This window comes from Equus asinus, chromosome 2 (genome assembly GCF_041296235.1).
Source record: "Equus asinus isolate D_3611 breed Donkey chromosome 2, EquAss-T2T_v2, whole genome shotgun sequence".
Classification (NCBI taxonomy): Eukaryota; Metazoa; Chordata; class Mammalia; order Perissodactyla; family Equidae; genus Equus; species Equus asinus.
Window position 1 is genome coordinate 27,806,743 of NC_091791.1, and position 24,264 is coordinate 27,831,006.

Genomic DNA, 24,264 nt, shown 5'->3' on the forward strand with positions numbered 1-24,264 from the left:
GGAATGGGAATAGAAATGGCTGACTTTAATCAGTCTATGAAATGAACCTCTTTTAGAGGCCAGGTAGGGGTGGGGGAGCCCTGCCACAGTGGGACATGCTACTTCAGGCACAACTGAAGCAGAGAACTCTGAGAGAAACCAGTGGAAGGGTGGCAGGAGGGGGCAGGGGGTACTTAGAGTCAGCTTTCCCTGACTGGGTGAAAGTGGTTCCTGAGCCCACGCGGAGGGCCAGCCCCAGCCAGGTAGTGGGAGAAGCCTCCACGCCCCACAGCCACCCCATGTGACCACAGGGCAGCCCCACCCCTTCTTGGTCCTCTTCTTCTTCCTGCCCCATAGGGAGAAGCAGGTCCCTGAGCACACACAGCCCAGCCCTTGCCCAAGCTGGGCCAGAGAGCGAAGCAGGAACTTAGACCTCAGTGACACTGCTGGCTCAGTCCCAGAAGCTCCCATGTTATCGGTGTTCCAGGCAGCACCCCAGGAAGGCGGAGGAGCAGGACGCTAGGCTGGCAAAAGCGGCTCCTGCCCGGGGCTGCAGGCAGTGTCCTTAGCAGGCTGGCCTTGCCACACCTCTCACACCGTCTTAACGTCCAGGGTTTGGGCCCGTGACAGGTTCTGGCGCTGGGCTTTGACCATATGCAGGCGCCTCCCATGCAGCGTGAACTGGGACCAGGTGAACAGCTGCAGCAGAGCACAGGTGATGGGCACCAGCACCAGCAGGTAGAAGCAGCCCTGGCGGAGTGTCGGGGCCTGCGCTGGGGGTGGGGCCGGGGGCTCTGGCCAGGGCTGGGCACTCCCCACAGGGGTCAGTGGGGGCTGGTGGAAGAGATCATGACCTAGGATGAGAGCATGAAGAATACAGTCAGCCCTGGTCTCCTCCAAAGTCCACAGAGCCACATCTCAAATGTCGCACGTACACGTCCAAACCACAACTCTTGATTCCTCCCCCAAACTTGCTTCTCCTTGCTCTTGCCTTCTTGGGGAACCGCACCACCATCCACCCAATACCTCAAAGTCTTACTAGATTCCTCAGTTAACTTCACCACTCCCCAGCAGCCAATCCTTCACCTCCCCCAACTCCAAAACACACCCAAACCCAAATACTTCTTCCCAACCCCTGGCCCCACCTGCTCCAAGCCTCCACTGCCTCTGCTACAGCCTTCCTGCAATCCATTCTCCATACAGCAGTCAGAGGGAACTTCAAAACAACGCAAATCAGACCATGCCACTCCCCTGCCTAAACCCCTCCTAATAGCTTCTGTTTGCACAGAGAAATATCCAAACTCTGCCCTGATCTACAGAGCCCTCATCCCCTAGCCACTCCGGATACCTCGGGCATTCACACTTGCCACTCCCTCTGTCTGGGATTCCGAGATCTCTCTAGACCAAATCCTTGCCATTCAGTTCATATCCTGCTGTCACCTCCTCGGAGAGACCTTCCTGGACCACACTAAGTAGCTTCTCAGTCACACGGTCTATTTTTCCCATGGCACTTACCACTACCTGCTATTCTCTTGTTTGGCTGTTTATTGCAACCCCTCCTCCAACTAGAGTATAAGCTCCATGATGGCAAAGACCTTGTCTGTCTTATTCATCGTTACCTCCTGAGAGGCACCTAGAGCAGCACCTGGCAGGGAAGGTATTCTAGACCTATTTGTTGAATGAATGAATGAACTATTGAAAGAACGGAAGAATCAGAGACCCAGTTCCCCCATGTGGGGAGAGGCAGAGGAGGGGTGGCAGCCCTGGGCGGCCCAGGCCCAGCCTCTGTCGGCTGGTTGCTATTCTCTCCCCTTACTGGACCTACAGCCCAGGCTTGCCAGCTGGTGTACCAGGTAAGCTGTGCCCCCTGGAGCCTTGAGAACCCCGTGCCAGCCCCCAGGCCCCACCTGTGTAGAAGCACAGCAGCCAGGTGCCCAGCAGTGGTGCGAAGGTCTGGCCTGGCTTGGTCACCAGGGCCACCATGCCAAAGAGAAGCGCGGAGGCCGCCTGCTTGCGGTGGTTCAGCACCAGGTCCTCGTCCACCAGGTCAGTGACCACCAAGGTCAACAGCTTACAGGTGCCCTCAGTGAAGACACGGTTGCTGCCAGCAGAGAGAGCGGGCCAGAATGAAGGGGTGAGACAGAGGGGTGAGGGTGAGGGAGGGCAGAGCATACCTGGCAATGAAGAGGCAGAGCAGGCCAGGGCGGTCGGGGCCAGCCAACAGCATGAGCAGGCTCAGGCCCAGCTTGAGCAGGAAGAGCCCCCGCACCACAGCGTAGACTCCCCAGCGCCGGCACAGGGGCAGGAAGTAGAGGTTGTTGAGATGGGGAGCGACGTAGGAGATGCCTGAAGAGAAGGGGTGAAGCCTCGTCAGGGGACACTGCCACAGCTCCCACTATCACCCACACTTTAAGATTCAGAATCAGAGTTTGCATTGATTGAACACTAACCATGTGCAGGCTCTGTGCTAAGAGCTTCATGTCCTTTTATTTAATCCTCACAATGCTTTAAGGTAAGTCCCATTATTATCCCTACTTTACAGACGAGAAATGTAGGACCAAAGAGATTAAATAGAAACACGGAAGGCCGCACAGTGAATAAGCAGAGTCAAGACGCACACTTGGGCCTGTCAGACTTAATCTTCACTGTTAACCAGCCACTGCACCACATTACCTCTGGGTGGCACCATCACCAAGAGGACCACCATGAGAGCAGCCCCACCCCTTCACACCCATAACAGGCTCCCGTCCCTTCCTCCAGAAAACAGAGCTGGGGGCTGCGGAGGTGCAACTTCTGCCACCTGGGCCCCAGCTGGAGAGGTGGCTGTGCCTGCAGCTGGGCTAGGGGTTTTAGGGTGCAAGCCACTGTCCTTCTAGGCTGCCCGAGGCACCCACTCACCCAACAGGAAGGAGCCCGTGGAGAGGGAGATGTGGTCTGACAACAGATGCTCCAGGAAGAGGGGGAAGAAGTTGCTGTTGAAATGGCAGTGAAAGACCTGCAACCCAACAGCAGCAGTGAGGAAGTGCAGGGAAGGGGGGTGCCGGGAACAGGGCGAAAGCCCACGGGAGAGCAGCAGGAGCAAGAGCAGCCTTTTATCCCCATGTCCCTCAACATGCAACATGCCAGAAAACCTAAAACCAAATTCCTGTTGCTTATCTAATTTTGCTAAAAGTTAGCAGGAATGATCAAATCATCATTAGAAAAATTAAAAGTTTTTTATTTTTATTGAAAACACCTTAGTAAAAGAAGCTTAATGACATAAAAACAATCTACTTCTAAATTTGGCTAGCTTACATACTACATGTGTTTTAGGTGTGGCACTTGGTGTTTTAAAAAGATTGTCACAGAGTCCCCAAAGGGGCACCTCTTTTTTATATCCCCACTTTGCTGGTGAGGATGTGGCTGCCCAAAGAGACTGAGACCTGCCTAAGATCACACGGGGAGTTAGGAGCTCAGATGGTGCTAGAATCCAGTGTCCTAACTACCCAACCTGTGTTCCTGACATCAAATCACCCAGCAGTCCTCACTCGAGGGCCAGTATTGATTTCCCAGTTTTTGAGGAGCCTGTTCCCTTGAGTGAGGCATACTGTAGCCATCCTGAGTTGGGGTGAAAGGTGGGGGGACTGCTCCCATACCTGTACCAGGTCCATGCCCACGAACCACAGGAAGTTCCGGTGGTGTGCCAGCTGCCGGAGGTACTGGCCCAAGGTGATGCTGCCCGCCTCCTCACCGCCTGCAAGTGGCTCCTCTCCACACAGGCTACCGGGCAGAGGGGAGTCAAGAATGGCCCAGAGTTGGGCCACAGGGCAGCCACCATCAGGGGACCCAGCATTGAAATCACACCAGGTAGAGTGCTGGTGGGATCCTGGAGAGCTGGGGCTGACTACTCACCTGCCATCCACGGCCAGGGCTGGGTACCCTGGATCCCTGCCAGCTGCCTCAACCCGCTGCTTCAGCAGCCGTGTGGCCCCCACAAAGCCCAGCCCAGAGCCAGCGGCCAGTGCCACGCAGAAGACGCGGAAAGAAGAGAAGTCCTCTTTGTCCCAGAAGGCATAGGAGGCAAAGACAGAGAGGGAGCCAGCCGCACTGAAGAGGGAGCAGTAGAAGTTGAGGTGGGTGCGGTCGTGGGCTGAGAGGGCCAGGTCAGCCAGCAAGGCGTGATGGTGCAGGTCCACGAGCGTCAGGAAGCCATCATAGAGGCACAGGCACAGCAAGAACTGCAGACCAGCTGGGGCCCAGGGCACCCAGAACGCCAGGAATGACAGTGCCAGCAGCGGCCCGTGCCAGCCCAGTGCCCGCACCCGTGCCAGCACCACGGCCCTCGAGGATAGCCCGGTGCCCAACCTGCCAGGGAGAGGAGGGCTGTTGGGAGATGCCCTCAGAGCCTTGGCAGGCCCCAGTTCCCCCTGCCCCAAAGGAAGGACAGAGGCCCAGAGTGTGAGACTCACACAGGGTGAGACTCTCACAGGGTGGCGCCACTGAGCCCCGAGTCCTCAGCCTCCAACTTAGGAAGCACAACTCACCACTGGGTACACTCTTTTCTCTGCTCCCTTGCCAGCCTGCCAGGGCTGATGGCCAAAGGGTGGGGGATACCCATTTCTCAGTGCTAGGGGCAGTGATGGACCCAAGCAGGGATGGGGTGAAGGAATCTGCCAGAAGCAGCAGAGGGTGTTTGCTGTACAGTGCCCAGTTCTGAGTGCCCTACAAGCCAAGCTGGGGTGAATTTCTCCCCCAGGAGAGCAAAGCAACAGTTGGTCCAGGCCACTTCTCCAACCCGGACACAGCCTGCCCTGACCCTGGGGAAGGGAGGAAGCCTGGACGACAGCTGAAAATAGTCTCCCTTTTTTTCTCCACCCAAACACAGGCAGGGGTCCTCCAGCACTGGGGTAGGGTGGGGTGGGACTGGACCAGTTATGAGCCAACCCCAGGACACAAACCGGGGCTGGGAGCTGAGGAACTGACGGTCACTCAGCCAGCCGAAGAGGGGGTCATTGAGGCTGTTCCAGAGGAGAAACACCGTCTGTAGGCAGAGGGGAGACGGGGCAGGTGGGCTCCGGGCAGCTCCTCTCCAGGCCTTTCCCTACCCCAGCCTGCTCGCCACCCCTCAAAGATGACTCCAGCTTTCCTGCCTGTAAATCTTTGCTCAGGTCAGTCCCTCTGCTAAAACCCCCTCTACCAGCCACTGCCCCAATCAAACTCCCACCCATCCAGGGCCCAGCTGGTAAATGCAACCAGCTGATAAATTAATATATGTGAATATATTTTATTACATATATGAACACACAGAACAGTGCCTGGCTCACAGGACAGTGGCCAGGGGTGCTGGTGTAATCCCCACTGAGGAGGAGTCATCAAAGCTTCCAGCTCCAGCTTTTCTTGCTGAGTCTTGGTAGGCAACCTGGCCCACCCCATGCTCCTGACCAGGGGTCCCTGTACTGCAATCTGCCCAGCTCCCCTGGGCTGGCCCCCCAGCACTGGCCTACCTCTCCAACCCAGAAGGCAGCTTTGTTGATCTTGTACACTGAGACAAAGGTGTCCACGTAGTAAAGCAGGAACACGTTGTGCAGGACAGAGATGAAGAGGGCCAGGGAGCCATAGACCACGGCTGTGGGCAGGCCCAACAACCAGGCCTGGGGCCTGCCCAGCCCCATGGCTGCCAGCCCAGCCTCAGCCCCGGGAGAACTGAGGAGTGCTCATGGCCATGGGCAGTCTGGCCATCCTTGTCTCTGGGGAAGAAGAAGCCAGTTAGCTGCAGGGATCAGAGCCAGCTCTGTTCCTAACCCCAGACATCTGAGTCATTTAAAAACTCATTTCCACTGGGAGAAAGTTTGTGCGTAAAACAAAGCTGGGGAATCATTAATGACGCAGAGCTGAAACAATGCTGGGCTAGATACCACCACCCGGGAGCAACCCAAGGAAGCTGATAAAGGCGTGGGAAGGGAAGGCAGGCATCCAACAAGTGCTGAGCCAGGTCGTGTGCTGGGCAGTGTGCTCAGTATCTTCTTTCGTCCACACTATCCAACCTTAACGGTCCAGACATAACAACCCTGGGCTTGGGCACATGATGTACCTACAGTGTAACCTCAGGCAAGCTGCTTAACCCAAGCCTGTCTCCCCTTCTGTAAGAGGGAAAAGGGGACGATCATGACTACTCTGCAGAGGAATGCAAGGATTAAGTAAGACAACTCAGAGAAAGTGCTCAATAAATGGATGTTGGTGGTGTCATTATTATCTTTATAAAATCCCTACAAAGTTTATAGCACTATTACAGTGTTATATGAGAGCAACGCCAAGCTCAGAGATGTTAAGTAATTTGCCCAATGTCACACAGCAGAAAAGTAGCAGATGGAACCCTGGCCTGTCTGGCTCCAAAGCCTTTTCTGCCACTTGACCTCCCAAACTGGGCTCCTGTGAACTGCTGGGTGGAATGGAGAAAGCTGCTGTGATGTCAGGTTCCAGAGGTTTATAACAATGATAAGATGCGATAAGAGTCCAGAACTGCTTACACACTTTGATTCCAGAAATTCCAGTTGAAGGAACTAATCCCAAAGGAACGTGTAGAGAGATGTTCGTGGCAGCAACATTAATAAAGAGCAAAAAGTTGGACACAGCCCAAGAAGGCAACAAAGGGACTGGCTCGGCAAGCCCAATGCTCTCCAGAAAGGGCAATCACGTGGGCGACCTCCACACATGGGACAGAAACTCAAGAACATGTTACATGAAGAGAGAACAAAGGACAGCAAGGGTGCCTGGCTTCCAACCAGGCCGACTCGTGCACAGCCTGGCAGGCTAGACGGACCATGAGTGGGAAAGGAAATAAAAGTCGGATTTTTACTAGAGCAGCGCTTCTCAAAGTGTAATGTGCTTTCAAGTCACCTGGGGACTTTGTCAAAATGTAGATTTTGACTCAGTAGGTCTGGGGAGGAATCTGAGATTCTGCATTTCTAATCCAGGTGATGTCCCAGGTGACACCGAGACTGCTGGTCCATGACCACACGCTGAGCAGCGGGGCATTAAGTCTATCTGTCTCTTATTTTAGACTCAAAGTTGCTGTTCTCTTTTCAGAAAAATAACCTCATGTGTGCTTATCTGACCCCCAGAGGGAAGCTATGGGGTCTTCCTTCTCTCAAACTCCCTGTTGCAAGTTGAATTGTGTCTCCAAAAAAGATATGTTCAAGTCCTAACCCCTAGTACCAGTAACTGTGACCTTATTTGGAAATAGGATCTTTACAGATGTACCCAAGTTAAGATGAGGTCAGACTGAATTAGGATGGGCCCTAATCCAATGGCTGGTATCCTTATAAGGAAACAGAAATTTGGACAAGAGACAGACATACACAAAGAGAAGACGGCCATGTGAAGACGAAGGCAGAAACTGGAGTGATGCAGCTACAAGTCAAGGAGCGCCAAGGATTGCAGGCAACCACAAGAAGCTAGGAAGACGTGAGGAAGGCTTCTCCCCCAGCACCCCCGGAGGGAGCGTGACCCTGCAGACGTCTTGATTTCAGACTTCTACCCTCCAGAACTATGAGAGAATAAATTTGGATTGTTTTAAGCCACCTGGTTTGTGGTAACTTGTCACAGCAGCCCAGGAAACATACACATCTCCAGGGGCTGTTCCTCTGCGAGTCCTTGTGACCCAAGCCTGCCCATGGGCCTCATCTACATTTCTGTGCACACACACTCACACACGGAGCCAAAACTTCTGTTTCCCATCAGGGTCAGGGCTTGGAGAGCCAACTTCAGCCCCAGTACAAGAGTAATGACCCACAGGACCTGTCCTTGCCCCATCACCCACCAGGGGTCCCCATCCCTGCCCAGCCTTCAAGAGCCTCTGCAATCCCGCCTCTCCCAGGCTGTCTAGCCCAGCTTCCCTTGGGTCTTCAAGCCACCCTCTCCTCTGGCCAGGCCTTTGTTCTTGCTAGCGCCTCCCACCAGAAACACCCCCCCCCCGCCCCCATCTCCTCATCTCCAATGTCACTCATCCTTCAGGAGCCAGTGCTGTGTCCAGACCTTCTCTCACTCCTTAGGTGCTCACTGATGCCTCCTGCCCCTGCACAGCAGACGCTCCTGCTGCCCCCACTCCAACCTGACTGTGGGGTCTTTGAGGACAGGGCTTGGGTCTTGGCCCTCTATCTCCCTCTCAGGGAGAATGGGTTGACTCGACAACTCTTGCTGTGGGAGGGACTGGCTGGTAGAGAAAGAGGCTCTGAGGGGAGAATAAGGAGGGAATCTCACTGGGATCTCTCAGGGTCACTGGAAGCCGAGTGTAATCACTCAAGAGAGCTGTATGCAGCCCCACCCCCCACCCCTGGACCAGCCTATGCCTAGTGGTGGGAGAACGAGAGGAGAAGTGGACAAAACTACCTGAAAGCAGCCATTAAGTCTGTGAGAATCTTCCCTGGGCCACAGTGATGCTACCTTGCCCCAAAGCAGGAGGACGGCCAGGTGGTCTCTCCCTGGGGCCCTTGAGCCCGAGGGAACATTTAGTGAAAAATGCTTCTCTTTTTTCACAGCTTTATTGAGGTATAACTGACATACAATAATCTTCACATATTCAAAGTGTGCAGTCTCATCAGTTTTAACATATGTATGCACCTGTGAAACCATCACCACAACTGAGACCACGAACAGATCCGTCACCCTAAAGCTTCCTCGGCACTTTCTAAGTAATGTAGTGGAAAGAAGACACACTGGAGGTCCTGAAGTCCTGACTCTCCCATTGAACTACCTGGAAGACCTGGAGCAACTTGCTTAACCTCTCTATGCCTGTTTCTTGATCTGCAGTGGGGGGCCAACCTTCCTAAAGCTATTGTTAGCCGTCAACAGAAGATACTCTAAAGCTCTTGGCACGGTAAATGCGGTGAGCACTCTAGACATTATTACCATCAAACCTCTCAGGCCTTCCATCCCCACCACACAGGATGGGGCGGGGATTAATTATGTACACAATGTACACCTCTGTTACTATCCTTAACCCAGGTCACTTTCTCTGATTCCCCAGGGCCTTTCAGAACTCCCCCACCTCACCTCCGAAGCCTTTGGCCAAGGAAGTGAAGCACCCTCCCCCACCTCCCCACCCTGTACCCAGATGTCCAGTGACCAGCCCTGGTTGCTGTGGAAGGCGAACCCTGCAGGCAAGGTCCCCAGCTTCCACAGTTGGCTTCCTGCACTCTGGGGCAACAGTAGAAGGAAACCTCAAAGGGTGGTGAGAATGGAAAGGGTATGACTTTTGCTATCAGAAGGGCCTAGGTTTAAATCCAACTGCACTTCCTACTGAGTATAACCTCAGGCAAGTCACTTAACGTGTCTGTAAAATGGGGGTAATAAGGCCTATCATTACAGGGGTGCATGAAGGATTAAACTAAAGTCCAGGAAGCCCAGAGTACTGTGCCCATCACACGGAAGATGTTCAGAAACTGGCTTTTTCTTGGGCTCACTTAGATCAAGGCAGGAGCAGGGGAATATCCTGCCCCTTCCCATGGTAAAGCAGTTCAAGAGAAATGACAGGGTACGAAAACGAAAGTCAGAAGAAGAGGGCCTGCAAGGAGCAGGAAGACATATGATGTTCTGGAGTGCCAGAGACTAACCCCGACCACAGACCAGAGCTGCAGGCAAAGCCAGCTGTCGAAGTAAGTCTCTGCCCAGGAGAGGGAGCTGGTGGAGGAGTGTGCAGGGCACTCCAGTGGTTCCTCTTCCGGATTGTGCTCCTCTAGCAGGAAACACCTTCTCCTACTAGCCCTCCCCACCCTCAATCCACCTCAACAGAGAACAGCCCTGCCTCTCCTGGGCAGGAACAGCTTGGAGCCCACACCAGCCTACCTGTACAACCTAGGTGAGATATCCTGTAACCTGTAACCAGCTCCACCCCAACCTGACACCTTGCAGGAGAGCCTGCTGAAGGCCCCCACAGCCTATCCCTGCCCCTCTGCTGGTATGTCCCAGTTATGTGGCCTTGAGCCAGCCACTCCCTCCCTGGGCCTCAGTCTCCTCATCCATCAAGTGGGGACAATAATGCCAACCTCTGAGAGTGCTGTGAGGCTGAAATGCAAAAGGTATATAAAGCAGCAAGCATAGTACCTGGCACATGGAAGAACTTCAATAGACAGTAGCTATTAATATTATTCTTGCCCATGTCTCTGAAGCTTGGTTTCACGATCTTTAAAGGGTTCCAGTCAGTGTCTCCTTCTGCCAAATCCATGACTGAAGTTGTCTTTCCAGGATCCAACAATGATGCCTCTCACCGCCTGGTATATTCTGCCCTCCCTCAAATTCTTTTTTAAATGCTACCTCTACACCTTTGTTCATGCTGTTCCTTCCACCTAAAATACCCTAGATGTAACTACAGTCATGCATCCCTTAACGACAGGGATATGTTCTGAGAAATGTGTTGTTAGGCAATTTTGTCGCTGTAGGAACGACATAGAGTGTACTTACACGAACTAGATGGCACAGCCTACTACTCATCTAGGCTATATGGTACTAATCTTATGGGACCACTGTCTTATATGCGGTCTGTCATTGACTGAAATGTTATTACGTGGCGCATGACTGTACATACCATTTCTCAGGCATTTAGGACACTCCCGGCTTTTATATCCATCATCAGAAATCTTTACAACTCTCGTTACTATTTCCGTTCTCATTTTATAAATGAAGAAACCAAGGCTCTGCAGCTTAAATAACTGGCCCAAAACCACAGAGCTATTAGGTGCTGGAGCCAAGATTCAAAACAGGTGTTTCTGACTAAAAAAATCTCAGCATTTCTACGTCACTATGCCCACCCTCCACCACTATCTTACCAAATCCTGCTGATTCAAGGCCCAGTTCAGTGGCACAAGCCTTCCCCAGTACACCTAGTCAGGTGTCCTCTCCCCTTTTCGGGTCCTGTGACTCCTGTATCAGCATCTAAATGCCTCCCTTGCCTTCCTCCAGCCCCCAAGCTCCATAATGACAGGGCCAGGTCAGACTGGCCCCCGATTTCTGCTCCCTGCCTCCACCAGGCTTCTTCACCACATAGTAGGTGCTGGGTCAATTTGTCCCTAAAAGGCCAATATGGGCACCCTCAACCCTAGGGAAGAGCAGCAGACATAGGAGGAGTGTCACCCCCAGATCCCACTGTGCCCCTCAGCAGTGCCTTCTGCTTGGCTGTGGGAGTCACAGAGAGGCAACCTGGGGAACCTTGAGGTGCCCTGCCAAGTAAAACATGTCCAGCAAGGCAACAGGTGTACAAAGAGGAATAGTGATAATAACAAAAAGTAACATTTATTAACCTTTTACCATGTGCCCAGCACTATGCTAAGGAAAAGAGAAACAATATGGTAAGAAAGCTCAGAACAAGGAGGTAGAAAGACACCAGATCAGGAAGGGTCTTGTAAACAACACACAAGAGTCTCCCCTCTTCACCCCATCAGGGTACTGGGAGATAAAGAACTAGAAAGGGATGGAAATAGCATCTCTCTGACTTCTAAGCCAACCTTTGGCGGGGGTGGGGGTTGGGGGGGCATGCTGATGGATTTGGTGAAGGAAACCAAAAATGCCACACAGGGCGAGGGGCATCAGAAGGAGGGTGGGTGTTTGCTTCCAAATCCTTTCAGAAGAACTAAAGACTATGAGACGCAGTTAGAGCAGAGGGAAAAGGCTACTAATAAGCATAATTTGGAGTTGGGAACCCCGGGTCAGATCTGAATCTTACCACTAAGTAGCCATCTGAAAGTTTGTTGCTACGTCTTTGAAGCAGGATAAAATTCCACTCCCTGCCTGTCCTCAGGGGTATCAAATGCAGCTGAAAGGTACACTACCCTACACAAACACTAGTTGTATCCTTTTCTCAACAAGCAGCTGACTTCTGAATTGTCTGCTGTGTTTCCTGTTTCACAGCCGGAGTCTTGTCTCCCCACCCAGTCTCCCCACAGCAGGGTCCAGCCCACCTTCCACCCCACTACTAAAGGGCCCGTCCTCCTCCTCAGGCAAGAAACGGACTTTCACCTTATTGGAGGAGGGACGTTTTCCCTCCCCGTCCTGGGCAGGTTACTACAACAGCACTGGGGGCTCAGCAACTTCCCCCAAGGACCGCCCGCCCCTCCCATGCCACTGAGGAGTCTGGGGTCACCCCACGAGGGATTTACTCAGTAGCTGGCGCTGAAACATGTGGTGGTCCTCCAGCCCGTGTGCACTTTAAGATCACCTGAGAAGCTGCCGGTATTATCACACCGAGGCCCAAGCCTCACCCCTGACCAATTAAATCGCAATTTGCAGGGGTGGGGCCCAGTATCATCGTTGTTCTTTTAAAGCTCCTCAAGTGGTTCTACTACGCCACCAGGGTTAAGAGCCATCATGTTAATGAACTTGATCCCGGCCTGAAGCCTCCCGCGACCCCAACCCCAGGGAGCCCTTCTGCAAGGATTCCACCCTCGCCCCTTGAGCCCAAGCTTCTCCCACCCAGACTCTCAACCCACAACCTGACCACCTCAGGGACCCCCGCAGACAGGCCCCAGGACTCCCAGAACGGACAGCATTCCTGTGCCCCCCGGGGTCTGTCCTTTGTGTCTGACGGGTCCCCGGTCCGGCCCGCTCCTGCCCCCAGCCCCGGCCGCGGGCCAGCCCCTCACCGCAATCGTGACAGGCGAAGCTTAATTCCGCGGCCGCCAGGAGCCAGGTGCGAGCCGCTGCGCCTGCGCACACGCCGCCTGCCGCTTCCCCAGCCTCTCCCTCCGCCCCCGCCCAGCGATTGGCTCCGCGCGGCTCCGGGACCGCCGCCCGGCAGGTGCCCACGCCCGAGGCTGCCGCCGCCATGTTTGTCATGGGCTCTTGCCCTTAGGGACCAAGAGGAGACAGTGGACTCCAGCAAGAAGAGGGTAGGTTGCCTGGATTCCTGACCTGCTAACCCCCTCTGAAATGGCTGAAGTGTCCTTTTCAGTTCAAATCAAGTTTTTTCTGAGCGCCCCTTTCCGCTCCCCTGTCCCTCCTTAATTCGGAGATCGAAGAGAGCTCGGCACCTTCCTTCAAGCCTTGTGGTCTGACTGGATACACGGCTGAGGCCGATAAGGAGATGGCAGTGGCACGACCTGGGACTCCCTGTTGCTGAATTATGCGTCCTTCAAGAGTAGACAGGCCAAGCGTGAGCTGTGGGCATCAGGGCTCAGGCCAGAGGCGCCAGACCCTGAGAGAACAACCATGCAGCCCAACCTCCTCGTATTGATAATAGTAATAGTAAAATATAAGGAGTACGGAGCTTTTACTCTGTGCCCTGTACTGTGTGAAGCACTCTACGTGCTTATGATCTTGTTGTGTCCTCACATCATCCCTTCGAGGTAGGTGCCATTTTCCTCATTTTACAGATAAGGAAACTGAGGCTCAGAGAGTTTCAGTGACTTCCACACAACAAGCAAGAGGCCCATACAGCTGGAACTCAGCTCTCCTGACTCCCAGAACAGGAGTCTTTCCTCTTTCTCTCCCAGCCCAGGCCCTCAAAGTTGTGTTTTGCTCAGTCTAGTCTGTGAAGGATGTCCCATGTCTTCTCCCAGGCCTGTAAACCTTGTTAGTTTCCAGACAATCAAACAGGACACACTCCAAACCTGCTGTTTCCCTCCCCTATGAGGCAGGGGAATGAGCATAGCCTTTGGCTTCTGGGGGACCTGAGACTCAGTCCCCTAGCCCCACTGCTTCTTTGTTAAGGGTCCCTCCTTTTGTGAGCCTCTGTCTTATGCCTTACAGGGATTTTGTGGGCATTAAATGGGAAACTGGTGGAAGAGGTTTTCGAACTTTTGGCCCTTACCCCTTTGTTGATTGTCAACAAGAATATTGTTCTCGGGGCTGGCCTGGTGGCGTAGTGGCTAAAGTTCGCACATTCCGCTTCAGTGGTCCAGGGTTCGCCAGTTCGGATCCTGGGTGCAGACCTATGCAGCGCCTGTCAAGCCATGCTGTCACAGGCGTCCCACATATAAAGTAGAGGAAGATGGGCACGGATGTTAGCTCATGGCCAGTCTTCCTCAGGAAAAAGAGGAGGATTGGCAGTAGGTGTTAGCTCAGGGCTAATCTTCCTCAAAAAAAAAAAAATATTGTTCTCTTCCTCCTTCCTGACAATCTGGTAAAGGGCCCACCCACAGCAAATGGCCCATGCAAGAGCCCAGAAGCTAGAGTCTGTTCAACCAGTTCCTGGGGAGCCCCCAGGGATCCCATGAACCTTGCCCCCAGCATCCATCTCCCACCGGTCTATCTCATTTCCCTCCTCCCCAATCCTGCCCCTTCAGACCCTTTTCTTACTTCCTATGTCCCCCCTAAGCCACACACACATCACCTCTCTTCTAGACTTCAAGCAATTGCAGGAACCCTTCTTGCTCCAGAAAGTTCTCCTGACTAGAAGGAAGGTCGCCATTTCTCCTCCATCCCTACCCCTTACCCACATCTGTACTTTCCTGGCTGTGAGTATAGACAGCAGGTAAACCCACCATTCAGCATGGAGTCTGGCACACTAGGGCCTCTGTAGATTGACTAAAGGGGTCCCCCTGCCTTTCCATCTCTGGCCAGCATGTGCCTTTATTTCAGAACAAACCCTAAGTCTTTACCTAGCCCTTCCTGGGTGTCCAGTTGGGAATGGGGGAACGGGGAGGGCTACAAAGGGGCAGAATGGATGTGACCTAATAGGAAATATTTTGGCTATGTTGAACTTAATACACCATGGTTAGACTCTGAGGTCCCTCAGCCCTCTGATTTTACAGACAGTGTAACCAGTTATCCTTTTATGTCAGCACCAGGGCCGGGCCTTGTGATTATCTCTGATTGCCCTTCCCAGCTGCCAAGCACAGACCTAACTGGGAGGGGACATGGGGTGCAACTGGGGGACATATCACATGCCTTCTTGAGATGTATCAGACTCCCTGGATCATGGGACAGATAAATCCACAAGCACTCTGTCTCCTTGAAATTCTCTCTTCCCTTGGCTTCTGACCTCTCTGATCTAGGTTCCACCATGTTCTAACAACTCCTCTTCACTCTCCTTCACTGGGTCACTTTTTCCCAGGGCTTTCTAAACACGGAGGGAGGGTCCCCCAAGTTTCCATTTTCAATACTCTTTTCATTTATTAACTAAAACTTTCCAGACCATAGACTATATGGGGTAAAATGGACTTCAGAAACAAGATTGCTGCCATCAAAAGGAATAAGTGGAACCCAACAAACTGGCAGCCATGGTGACAGTGTGATATGGGCCAAGGGTAGCAGGTGTTTTGGTAACTTCACCTGCTACTTTTCTCTTTATGACTAACCACCCTCCCTCCTTCAGCCTGAATATAAAACTGCTTGCTGGACAGGTCCCCAGATGCCCCACCTGAACTCACCACTCCCTTAACTTCCAATTGCCCACTAGTGTTTTTTAATCTCCAGGATTGTCAGGCAGCCAAGCCAAAAGCATGTGCATCTGCCTCTATCCTACCATCTCCATCCAGGCAGTTATATGGGATCAAGTCCAGGCGAATCTGCTCCCACCTCTTTCCCATCCCCTGCACCTGTTTTGTTTGTCACTTTTCCTGGGTTAATGTGAGAACTTCCTCCAAGACTGGCTTCCAGCCCCTCTCTCACGCCAATCTATCCTCTACTTTGCCCACAACTGAGCTTCTGATTAACTCAGCTTGCTGAATTTTGAAATTTTTCATAATAAAATGCTGAGAGAAAAACATGCAGGGGTGTATCATTGATGCAAGCAAAAGAAGACTCCACTCAAGCTAGATTAAGCAAAAAAGGAATTTATTGGTTCATGTAACTTTAAAGTCCAGGACTCAAACGATGTAATCAGGACCCAATTTCTCTCTCTGTCCCCTGGCTCCACTTCTTCTGTGGCTCCATGCTCAGTCAGGCCTTCACCTCTCAACCCAGAATGCTTTCTTTCAGACTTCTGTCCTGGGGGAAAAGAGCACTTCCCTCTCCACCCAACAAGAGAACAAAGCCCTGGGCTTGGCTCCCGTTAGCCCAAATTGAGTCACATGGCTACCCCAAAGCAATCACAATGGCCTGAGGGATGACAGTGCTGATTGGTTTAGCCCTAAATCATTGACTAATTAGTGATAAAATAGAGCCAACTCCCCCAGGATCACTTTACTGAGAATAAGCTGTGGGACCCCAAAAATCTGGGGACTATAACTGGAATCAAGGATGAACTAATGTGGAGAAACTCACAGCTTGGGCCTTATTTTTCTCTTTCTGCCAGACTTCCTCCCCAGACCAGCAAAGGTCTTCAGCAAGCATGTAGGGTCCAATATGAAAATACAGGTTTCTCACCCTCCCAGGTTCCATCTTGGTCTCACACCCTCCCCACCTCCCACCTAGGTGTGACCAGATCCACCTGGGAGAGCAGGAACAGGTGGAGAAACTGGCCAGTCCCAAGGGGCCCATTATTGAGCTCCAGGCTGGGGTGAGGTCAGTCTATAGGTAGGCTTGGACACTGCTCAGGTGTTGGGATTTGGGGGGAAGGGCAAAGTTATAAATAGGAGTGGAGAGGTGCTGTATGGATTTCCTATTGGTGCTGTAACAAATTACCACAAACCTAGTGGCTTAAAACAATACAAATTTATTATCTTACAGTTCTGGAGGTCAGAAGTCTGAAATGGGTCTCACTGGCTAAAATTAAAGTGTTGGCAGGACTGCGTTCCTTTCTGGAGGCTCCAGGGAAGAATCCATTTTTTCCCCTTTTCCAGCTTCTAGAGGCTGCCTGCATTCCTCAGCTCACGCCCCTCTTCCATCTTCAAAGCCAGCAATGGCTGGTCAACGCTCACGTTACATCACTCCGACTCTTTGGCCTCCCTCTTCGACATTTAAAGACTCTTGTGATTACATTGAATCTAACCGGATAACACAGGATCATCTTATTTTAAGGTCAGCTACTTAACCACCTTAATGCCATCTGCAAACTTAATTCCCTCTTGCCATGTAACAACGTATTCACAGGTTCCCAGGGATTAGGATGTGCACATCTTAGGAGTGGGAGGGCACACGTTTTTCTGCCTACCACAGGAGGCCTCCCCCAACAAAGGCCGCTGTGTCCTGGGACCAGTTCTTAGAGTGGACAGAGGGTGAGGCTCCCTTCTTGGAACTGTGGGGTAGGGAGTGTTAGGTAGATACGCTAGCCCAGTCCTAGCAGCTGCCCTCAACTAGGTCACTGGCCCAAGTTAGACTTGGGAGAGTAGCTCAGTTGGGAATAAACAAATGTCACATCACCAAGGTGAGTGTCAAAGACGTTACCAGAGGGTACCTGGGCTTTAAGGGATGCGGAGAACCTGGGAGAACCTGTGGAGGTGACAGGTAATGCTGCTTGAGTCCGCAGAAGAGGGGGAAGGAAAGTCTGATGGCCTGGCAGCCCAGCAGCTGGGAGACAGTATCGGTTTTCATCATCCAGCAACTACCACCCACCCCACTGGGAAGGAGAGAGGTGGAGGGTTGTGCGCTGCAGCCAGAAGGGCCTGGAGCTCAGACAGGGCTCCCCATCTGGATGAAGTAATCTTTCTTTGCTCCAAGTAGCTTCTGGGATTTGGAATCAGTTGGACTGAGTTCAAATACCACTGCACTATTTACAGACTGTGTGACCCTGGGAAAATGGCCTAACATCTCTGAGTCTCTGGTTCCTTATCAAATGAGAATATCACGTTTTTCACAGTTAAGAATCACTTCTTACATAACAGTTCTAAAGCAGGACTGTGCGAGAGTCTGAAAGAAGCCCCAGCATGAATTCATGATAAGGCTAATGTCTTGAGACAGAACATGGAGTTGAATTTTGCCTTACCTTAACTGGCTGGGTGAATGTGGGCAAGTTGTGGTGAAGCCAACCATGAGTAAAGGCCTCAGCGTCTAGCTTGGAGCCAGCAGGCTCATCCAATGTAGACAAAGGCTGGCTGGCTCCTGGCCAGCTCAAGGTGTTTCCCTTTGCCTGGAAACCGGGAGGTGTGGCTGAGGCAGGCCACGGAGGAGAGTTCAACTAAAAAGTGGTGGAGGGGAATCCTGCTCTGGACCTCTCCGGCTCCCCCAAATGTTGGGGACCAGTTTCTCGGGGCTGAAGGAGACAAGCGAGCGGGGAGCTACCTGGGAGGAGCATTTCAGGGCTGAGGGCTTGAAAAAGCCTTGGGTCCTCATTGCCTGCTGGGAGCCTGGGGTTCGGGCCCAGCCTTGGGACAACAGGTAAGGTGGGAGCTGAACACCTAAAGGGGAGTTCCCCAAAGCCACTAGGCACGCACACGGGCTCCTGCTGTGACCCGGAGCCCTGGGTTAGCAGGCGGCAAGGACGCATGGCGGAGGTAAGAACAAAGTGTATCCACACACACCCCCACCACAGGTGGGGACCAGGCCGCAGTAAAAATGCCCGCCGCCTGAGCTTCAGACCATGTACTCGTTCAGCTGCCTGGCGCCCGGGGACGGCATCTGGCCTCCGCTGCAGCCCCTCACCTACGCCTACCTGCCGGCCCCTCTGCTGCTGCCCCCCATCCAGGCCCACAACTTCTGCAGCCGGCCCCGGAGCCTGAGCGCGGGCGAGTGGGCCGCCCCGCGGGAATACCACTGCTTCCACGGCCCGGGTGCGCCCCTGGGGGCCGTGCCGCCCTTGTGGGTCTTCCCGCAGGCCTACACCGCCCCCGGCTACCTGGGGCCGTCGCCTCAGGCGCCCGCAGCGGCTGGGATGGCGGCGGCCGAGAGCGCGGCGCCGTGGCCAGAGGGCGGCCGCCTGCAGGCTGAGCTGCGCTGGGGCCACGTGGTGCGAGCGCTGGGTCCGCGCCTGGAGCTGCCCGACTTCGTGCGGCGGGAGCTGCGGCGCGTGTACGGCACGTACCCGCGCACCGACGTGCGCGTCACCTACCGCGGCGGCGAGTTCCTGCTGCAGGCGGCGCCGCGCGTGCGCGAGCCCGAGGACCGTGTGCGGAGGATCGTGCTGCGCCCGCCCGCCAGCAGCAGCAGCGGCTGCGGGGACAGCGGCCCGGGCCGGGAAGCGGCGGAGCGCGGCGGCGGCGGGAAGAAGAGGGCAGTCCTCAGCTGAGGGCGCCGCACGGCCCGGCGGCCGGCCCGCGTGCGCTCGCGCCGCTCTCCTCCATGCGCCCTCCGCCGCCAGCCGGGAGGAGGGAGGTCTCAGCTGTGCGTTGGAGCCCAGTGCACCTGTTTTTTTTTTTTTTCTTACCAAGACTGTCCGCTGCCCACCTCCTGTACTTCTTTGATTTCTCTCACGTTATTGCTGGATGGTGGGGGAAGGACGAGAAGGGATCAAGGACATGTCTGTGTGAGTGTCCTGTCACTCTTTCTACTTGCGCTTGGGAAGCCTGGACGAGAGATGGAAGACGGGCCTGGATCCGTGTTTCCTCTCTCCTTTCTTCTCCCCATCTTCTTTCCCTTAGAAGCCTACCCTGCAATAAGGCCCCACTTTCCCGTTTTCCTCTCCTCCTCTAGCAAAGCTCCCAGATCTCCCCGAGCTGAGGGCCCACCTATTCCCACCTTGTAGTGAAAAGTGAATAAATGAGTGAAGTCAAGTGTATGCTGCAAGATCATTTTTATGTTTGGAGGTGGAAGTATTTCCCCATCTGTGTAATGTTAGCCTTACTTCCCTGCCTAGGGTACAAGGAGTTGTGCCAGGAAGAGGGGTGGGGGATTGGATTACAATGGACCTCTGGAAAAAGTGTGCCTCCTCACTGGCTGGGCCTAGTTCCCCTCCTCACTAGCTCTCCTCAAGTGTGTAGAACAACACCCTCCTGGGTACTGCGGCCCACCATCCGCAGAGAGATCCTAAGGGCATAAACGCTTTTGTTGAAGCATGTGCGGTGGGCATGGCTGAGGAAGGGATGCCTAAGACATCGATTTAGAGCTGGCTCTGATATTTTCTGGTCACGTAACTAGGCTCTCTGAGCCTGAGTTTCTTCATCTGTTAAAGAAGTGTAAAACCAACCCAGCCTACCAGGAAAATTCGCTAGGGTTGAAAATTTAAGATAAATGTCACTTTTGTCTCCTGATTCTTGCTAACAGTCTTAAATAGGCTGAATTGGCAATATTCTACGAGCTTGCTGGAGGGTTGGGCCACATATCCAATTTTAACTGTGGGTCTATCCAGACCGCCAGATCTGATGCCCAGGCTGTATAAATTTGGCTCCTTGTGGAATTGCTTTTACTGAACTTCCAGTTGTAGCTGGCCATCAGCTATCTGGGTATATAGGTATGTTATTAAAGCTGTAGACCACCACTTGACTGAACAGTGCTTCCTGGAGAAGTCCTCACAAACCTCAGAACTTGGGAAAGCTTTCTCCTGAGGAATGGTTTTCTTTTATCTTTGAAGCACCAAGGGTCTCATAACTGATCGTATTTTTCTCTTTGCCCTGGTTTCTAGAGAACTCAGGGCCAAATTTGCTTAGAATATTTTATGTAAGGTCTTGATCCTGAACTGTTACCCCTAGTTATCATATTTCCCTTTCCTTTTTTTAAAAAATTTTATTTTTCCTTTTTCTCCCCAAAGCTCCCCGGTACATAGTTGTATATTTCTAGTTGTGGGTCCTTCTAGTTGTGGCATGTGGGACGCCGCCTCAGCATGGCTTGATGAGCAGTGCCATGTCTGCACCCAGGATCCAAACCTGTGAAACCCTGGCCGCCAAAGTGGAGGGCAGGAACTTAACCACTCGGCCACGGGGCCAGCCCCTTTTTTTAAAGTATAAAAACACAAGGAGGTGGTATAGTGTGATGGGTCTGCTGTGTGACCTTAGGTGAATTACTTAATGTCCCTGAGCCAATTTCCTCATTGAAAATGGGGATAATGGTATTAGGACATATCTCATAAGGTTATTGAGACGATGCCATGAAATCCTGCACACAAAATACTTACCACAGTGCCTGGCATGTACTAAGTGCTCAAATATTAGTGTTTGTTTAAAAAAATAGTTTGCAATACAGAAATATGTAATATAGGAAGTTAAAATCTTTTCTAATATCCCTCACCCCTACATGATCCCTGGGGTCCAATCTCTTTTTTTTTCTGTGCACGTAGTATTAATTACATAAAAGGAATTGCACTGTTTTGCCTGTTGCATTTTACATTAAGTGTATCTTGGACATCATTCCATGCCAGTGCACATACAGCTACCTCATTCTTTAACAGCCACCCAATATTCTATAGCATTTGGATTCTTTCCAGATTTTAGCTATGAAAAGCCCATCCAACAAATTTCTTTTTTTTTCAAAGACTTTATTTTTCCTTTTTCTCCCAAAGCCCCCCAGTACATAGTTGTGTATTTTTAGTTGTGAGTCCTTCTAGTTGTGGTATGTGGGACGCCGCCTCAGCATGGTTTGATGAGCAGCGCCACATCCACGCCCAGGATTTGAACTTGCAAAACCCTGGGCCGCTGAAGCGGAGCACATGAAATTAACCACTCGGCCATGAGGCCTGCCCCCCAACAATTTCTTGAGTGCCTGTTATTTGCCAGGAACTGTTGTAGGCTCTGGGGATATGGTAGTGAATGAGACAGCCATGGCAGTCTCTGCCCTTATGGAGCTTGCATTTTAGTGGGGAGACATGAGGATGAGGCAACAGGCAAATAGATAAAGGGAAGTTGTTATAAGTACTACAGCCAGAATAAGAGACGGAAATAGAAATGCGAGTGGGCTAGTGAAACTTAGTTTAGTATAAGGCAATCAAGGAAGGCTTCTCTGAGGAGGTGACATTTAAACTGAGATCTAAAGAATGCAAAGACAAGGGTGAGGGAGAAGCCAGGCAGAGAGCATGGTGGGTGCAAAAGCGCCAAGGAGTGAAAGTTATCTTCATTCACTCAACAGTCATTTGAGAGTCCACGAGATGCGGGCAGTATTCTAGGCACTGGGGCTACAGGAGAAAACCACACCAGTCCCTGCCCTCAGGGAGCTTACTTTAGAGGTATAATGTACAGAAATAGAGACTGACAACAAGCAAACAACAATCTGACATTACATGTAATGTCAGGTAGTGGTAAGTGATAGGGTGCTGTTTTCAATAGGATAGTTACAGAAGGCTTCTCTGAAGAGGTAACTCTTGAATGTGGACCTAATAAAGACCTTTAAACTCATTTGAATACCTGGGGGAGAAAAGCCAGTACAACGCCCCTGTGGCTAGAATGTCCTTGTCCTGTGAGCGAGTGGGAAAGTGGTAGTTAATGAGATTAAAGATGAAGCCAGATCCTGTGGTGCCTTGAAGCCATGTTTGAGAATTTTGGGTTTAATTCTTAGGGGGTGGAGGGTTGTGAGCAGGGGAGAATGTGATTCAGATTTTTTTTTTTAGTTATTCTGGATGCTATGTGGAAAAGAGACTGCAGAGGGGCCATTGTGGAAATAGCGAGACCAGCTAGGAGGCTTTTAAAGTAATATAGGCAAAAGAAGATGATACCTTCGGCTTATTTGGAAGTAGTCAGGGTGATGAGAAAATAAATGGCCTTGAATGTGCATCTTTGTTCACATGTACAAGTGTTACATTGTAGAATCTAAAGTCTAAGAACTAGAAATGGAATCATTGAACAATAACACCCTAGTAGCAACAAGCACAGCCAGCCAGCACCCAGATCTCTGGTTCTAAGTCCATTCTCCATTAAGAGAAACCAGGCCTCTTGGAAAAATGGCTGATTCCAGGGCTGCAGCAGGGAAGACACAAGATAAGCCTGGAACAACGTGTACCAGAAAATAAAGGACAGCTCAAAAATGTCAAAAGAATAAAGGAGCCAGCTTGAAGGGACTTCCACTGATCAAATCAAGGACAATTTAAGCATCAAAACAAATGATCACAGTAGCAGATTATAACCTACTGAATAGAATAAGGATCCGTAAGTGCATACTCACATTAACTAAAGAAATAAATATGAAAGGAAAGCTCTTCCTAACAGTAAAAGGAATAATGAAATTGGAAAGATGACCATTCTCGACCATCATAGTAATAACTGATTCAGGTGAGAATCATTCATAGATACTAAAACTAATGGGTGAAAGTTTGATGAGAAACAGGATATTTAAATAGTTTCAAAGTATGTTCCAATAAAATATTTATTAGTTACAAAGTAAAAACTAGTAACCTAGTAGTGTGGTAGGGAAAACTGGTCCATGACACTTTAACTTCATTGCAGTAGTGCCACTTGAATAAAGTTTTGCTTACCGTCTTTATCAAGTGTCTTGAAAAATTTTTCTTTAACAGAGAGGGATTGACATCATGTACTTTCTGATATGTTAAAGTGAAAAAGCACAACATCAATTCAGCAGTAATGCATAATTGTGAGGAAACATCAGATAAACCTAAATTGAGAGATAACCCCACTGGTCTTTATCGTTCAAAATGTGAATGTCATAAAAGACAAAGGGAGGCTGAGAAATTGTTTCAGGTCAAAGGAGACTAAAGAGGCATGAAAACTAAATGCAATGCAAGATCCTGTTTTGGATTCTGGACCAGAATGAAAATTGTTACAAAGGACATTATTAGGACAAGTAGTAAGATTTGAATAAGGACTATAGATTAGAGAAAGCAACATGGCAAAAGGGTAACAGTTGGTCAATCTGGTAGAATGGTAAGCAAGAGTTCTTTGTACTATTCTGGCAACTTTTCTGTAAGTTTAAAATAATTTCTAACTAAATAAAAATAGTAATAATAAGTAAACTGAATCTCTGGGTCAAAAAGGATACACATTTTAAATGTACTATATATCGGGGCTGGTCCAGGTGGCCGAGTGGTTAAGTTCGCACACTCCGACTTTGGCGGCCCAGGGTTTTGCGGGTTCAGATCCTGGGCGCGGACATGGCACTGCTCATCAGGCCATGCTGAGGTGGCATCCCACATGCCACAGCTGGGAGGACCCACAACTAAAAATATACAACTATGTACTGGGGGCATTGGGGGAGAAAAAGCAGGGGGGAGAAAAAAAGAAGATTGGCAACAGTTGTTAGCTCGGGTGCCAATCTTTAAGAAAAAAAAGAAAAAGAAAAAAAATGTACCATATATCTATGTCACAGAATTTATGTTTTGTTTTGTTTCTTTCCCTCCCCAAAGCCCCAGTGCATGGTTGTATCTCCTACTTGTAAGTCATTCTCATTCTAGTTCTTTTACGTGAGCCGCTGCCACAGCATGGCAACTGACAGACAGGTGGTGTGGTTCTGCGACCTGGAAGCAAACCCGGGCCACCAAAGTGGTGAGTGCCAAACTTTACCCACTAGGCCATCAGGGCTGGCTCGATTTTATGTTTTAACCTTGGAGAATTGTCTGCATGTTGGTAAGCCTCCTCAAATCCTTTTTGGAAACAAGGCAGGTCTCAAGTAAATCATGAGTCCCAC

General features: G+C 51.3%; 2 protein-coding genes across 3 annotated transcripts; one reads left to right on the forward strand and one right to left on the reverse strand.

Moving 5' to 3' along the window:
- Nucleotides 1–4: 4 nt before the first annotated feature.
- Nucleotides 5–12,699, reverse strand: MFSD13A (major facilitator superfamily domain containing 13A). Of its 2 annotated transcripts, XM_014851937.3 has the most exons (9): nucleotides 12,591–12,699; nucleotides 5,463–5,705; nucleotides 4,917–4,999; nucleotides 3,871–4,323; nucleotides 3,615–3,738; nucleotides 2,878–2,974; nucleotides 2,154–2,325; nucleotides 1,887–2,080; nucleotides 5–833 (listed from the first exon to the last, which is right to left on the reverse strand). In XM_014851937.3, exons 2-9 carry the CDS (start codon nucleotides 5,628–5,630, stop codon nucleotides 571–573), a joined length of 1,554 nt encoding a protein of 517 aa, XP_014707423.3. In that variant the 5' UTR covers nucleotides 5,631–5,705; nucleotides 12,591–12,699; the 3' UTR covers nucleotides 5–570. The 2 variants fall into 2 exon arrangements, with proteins under 2 accessions (XP_014707423.3, XP_044607769.2); XM_044751834.2 differs by lacking the exons at nucleotides 4,917–4,999; nucleotides 5,463–5,705; nucleotides 12,591–12,699 and adding an exon at nucleotides 4,503–4,717.
- A 3,024-nt stretch (nucleotides 12,700–15,723) lies between these two features.
- Nucleotides 15,724–23,977, forward strand: C2H10orf95 (chromosome 2 C10orf95 homolog). The gene is made up of 2 exons (XM_014851917.3): nucleotides 15,724–18,144; nucleotides 18,299–23,977. Exon 2 carries the CDS (start codon nucleotides 18,347–18,349, stop codon nucleotides 18,989–18,991), a length of 645 nt encoding a protein of 214 aa, XP_014707403.2. The 5' UTR covers nucleotides 15,724–18,144; nucleotides 18,299–18,346; the 3' UTR covers nucleotides 18,992–23,977.
- The last annotated feature ends 287 nt before the right edge of the window (nucleotides 23,978–24,264 follow it).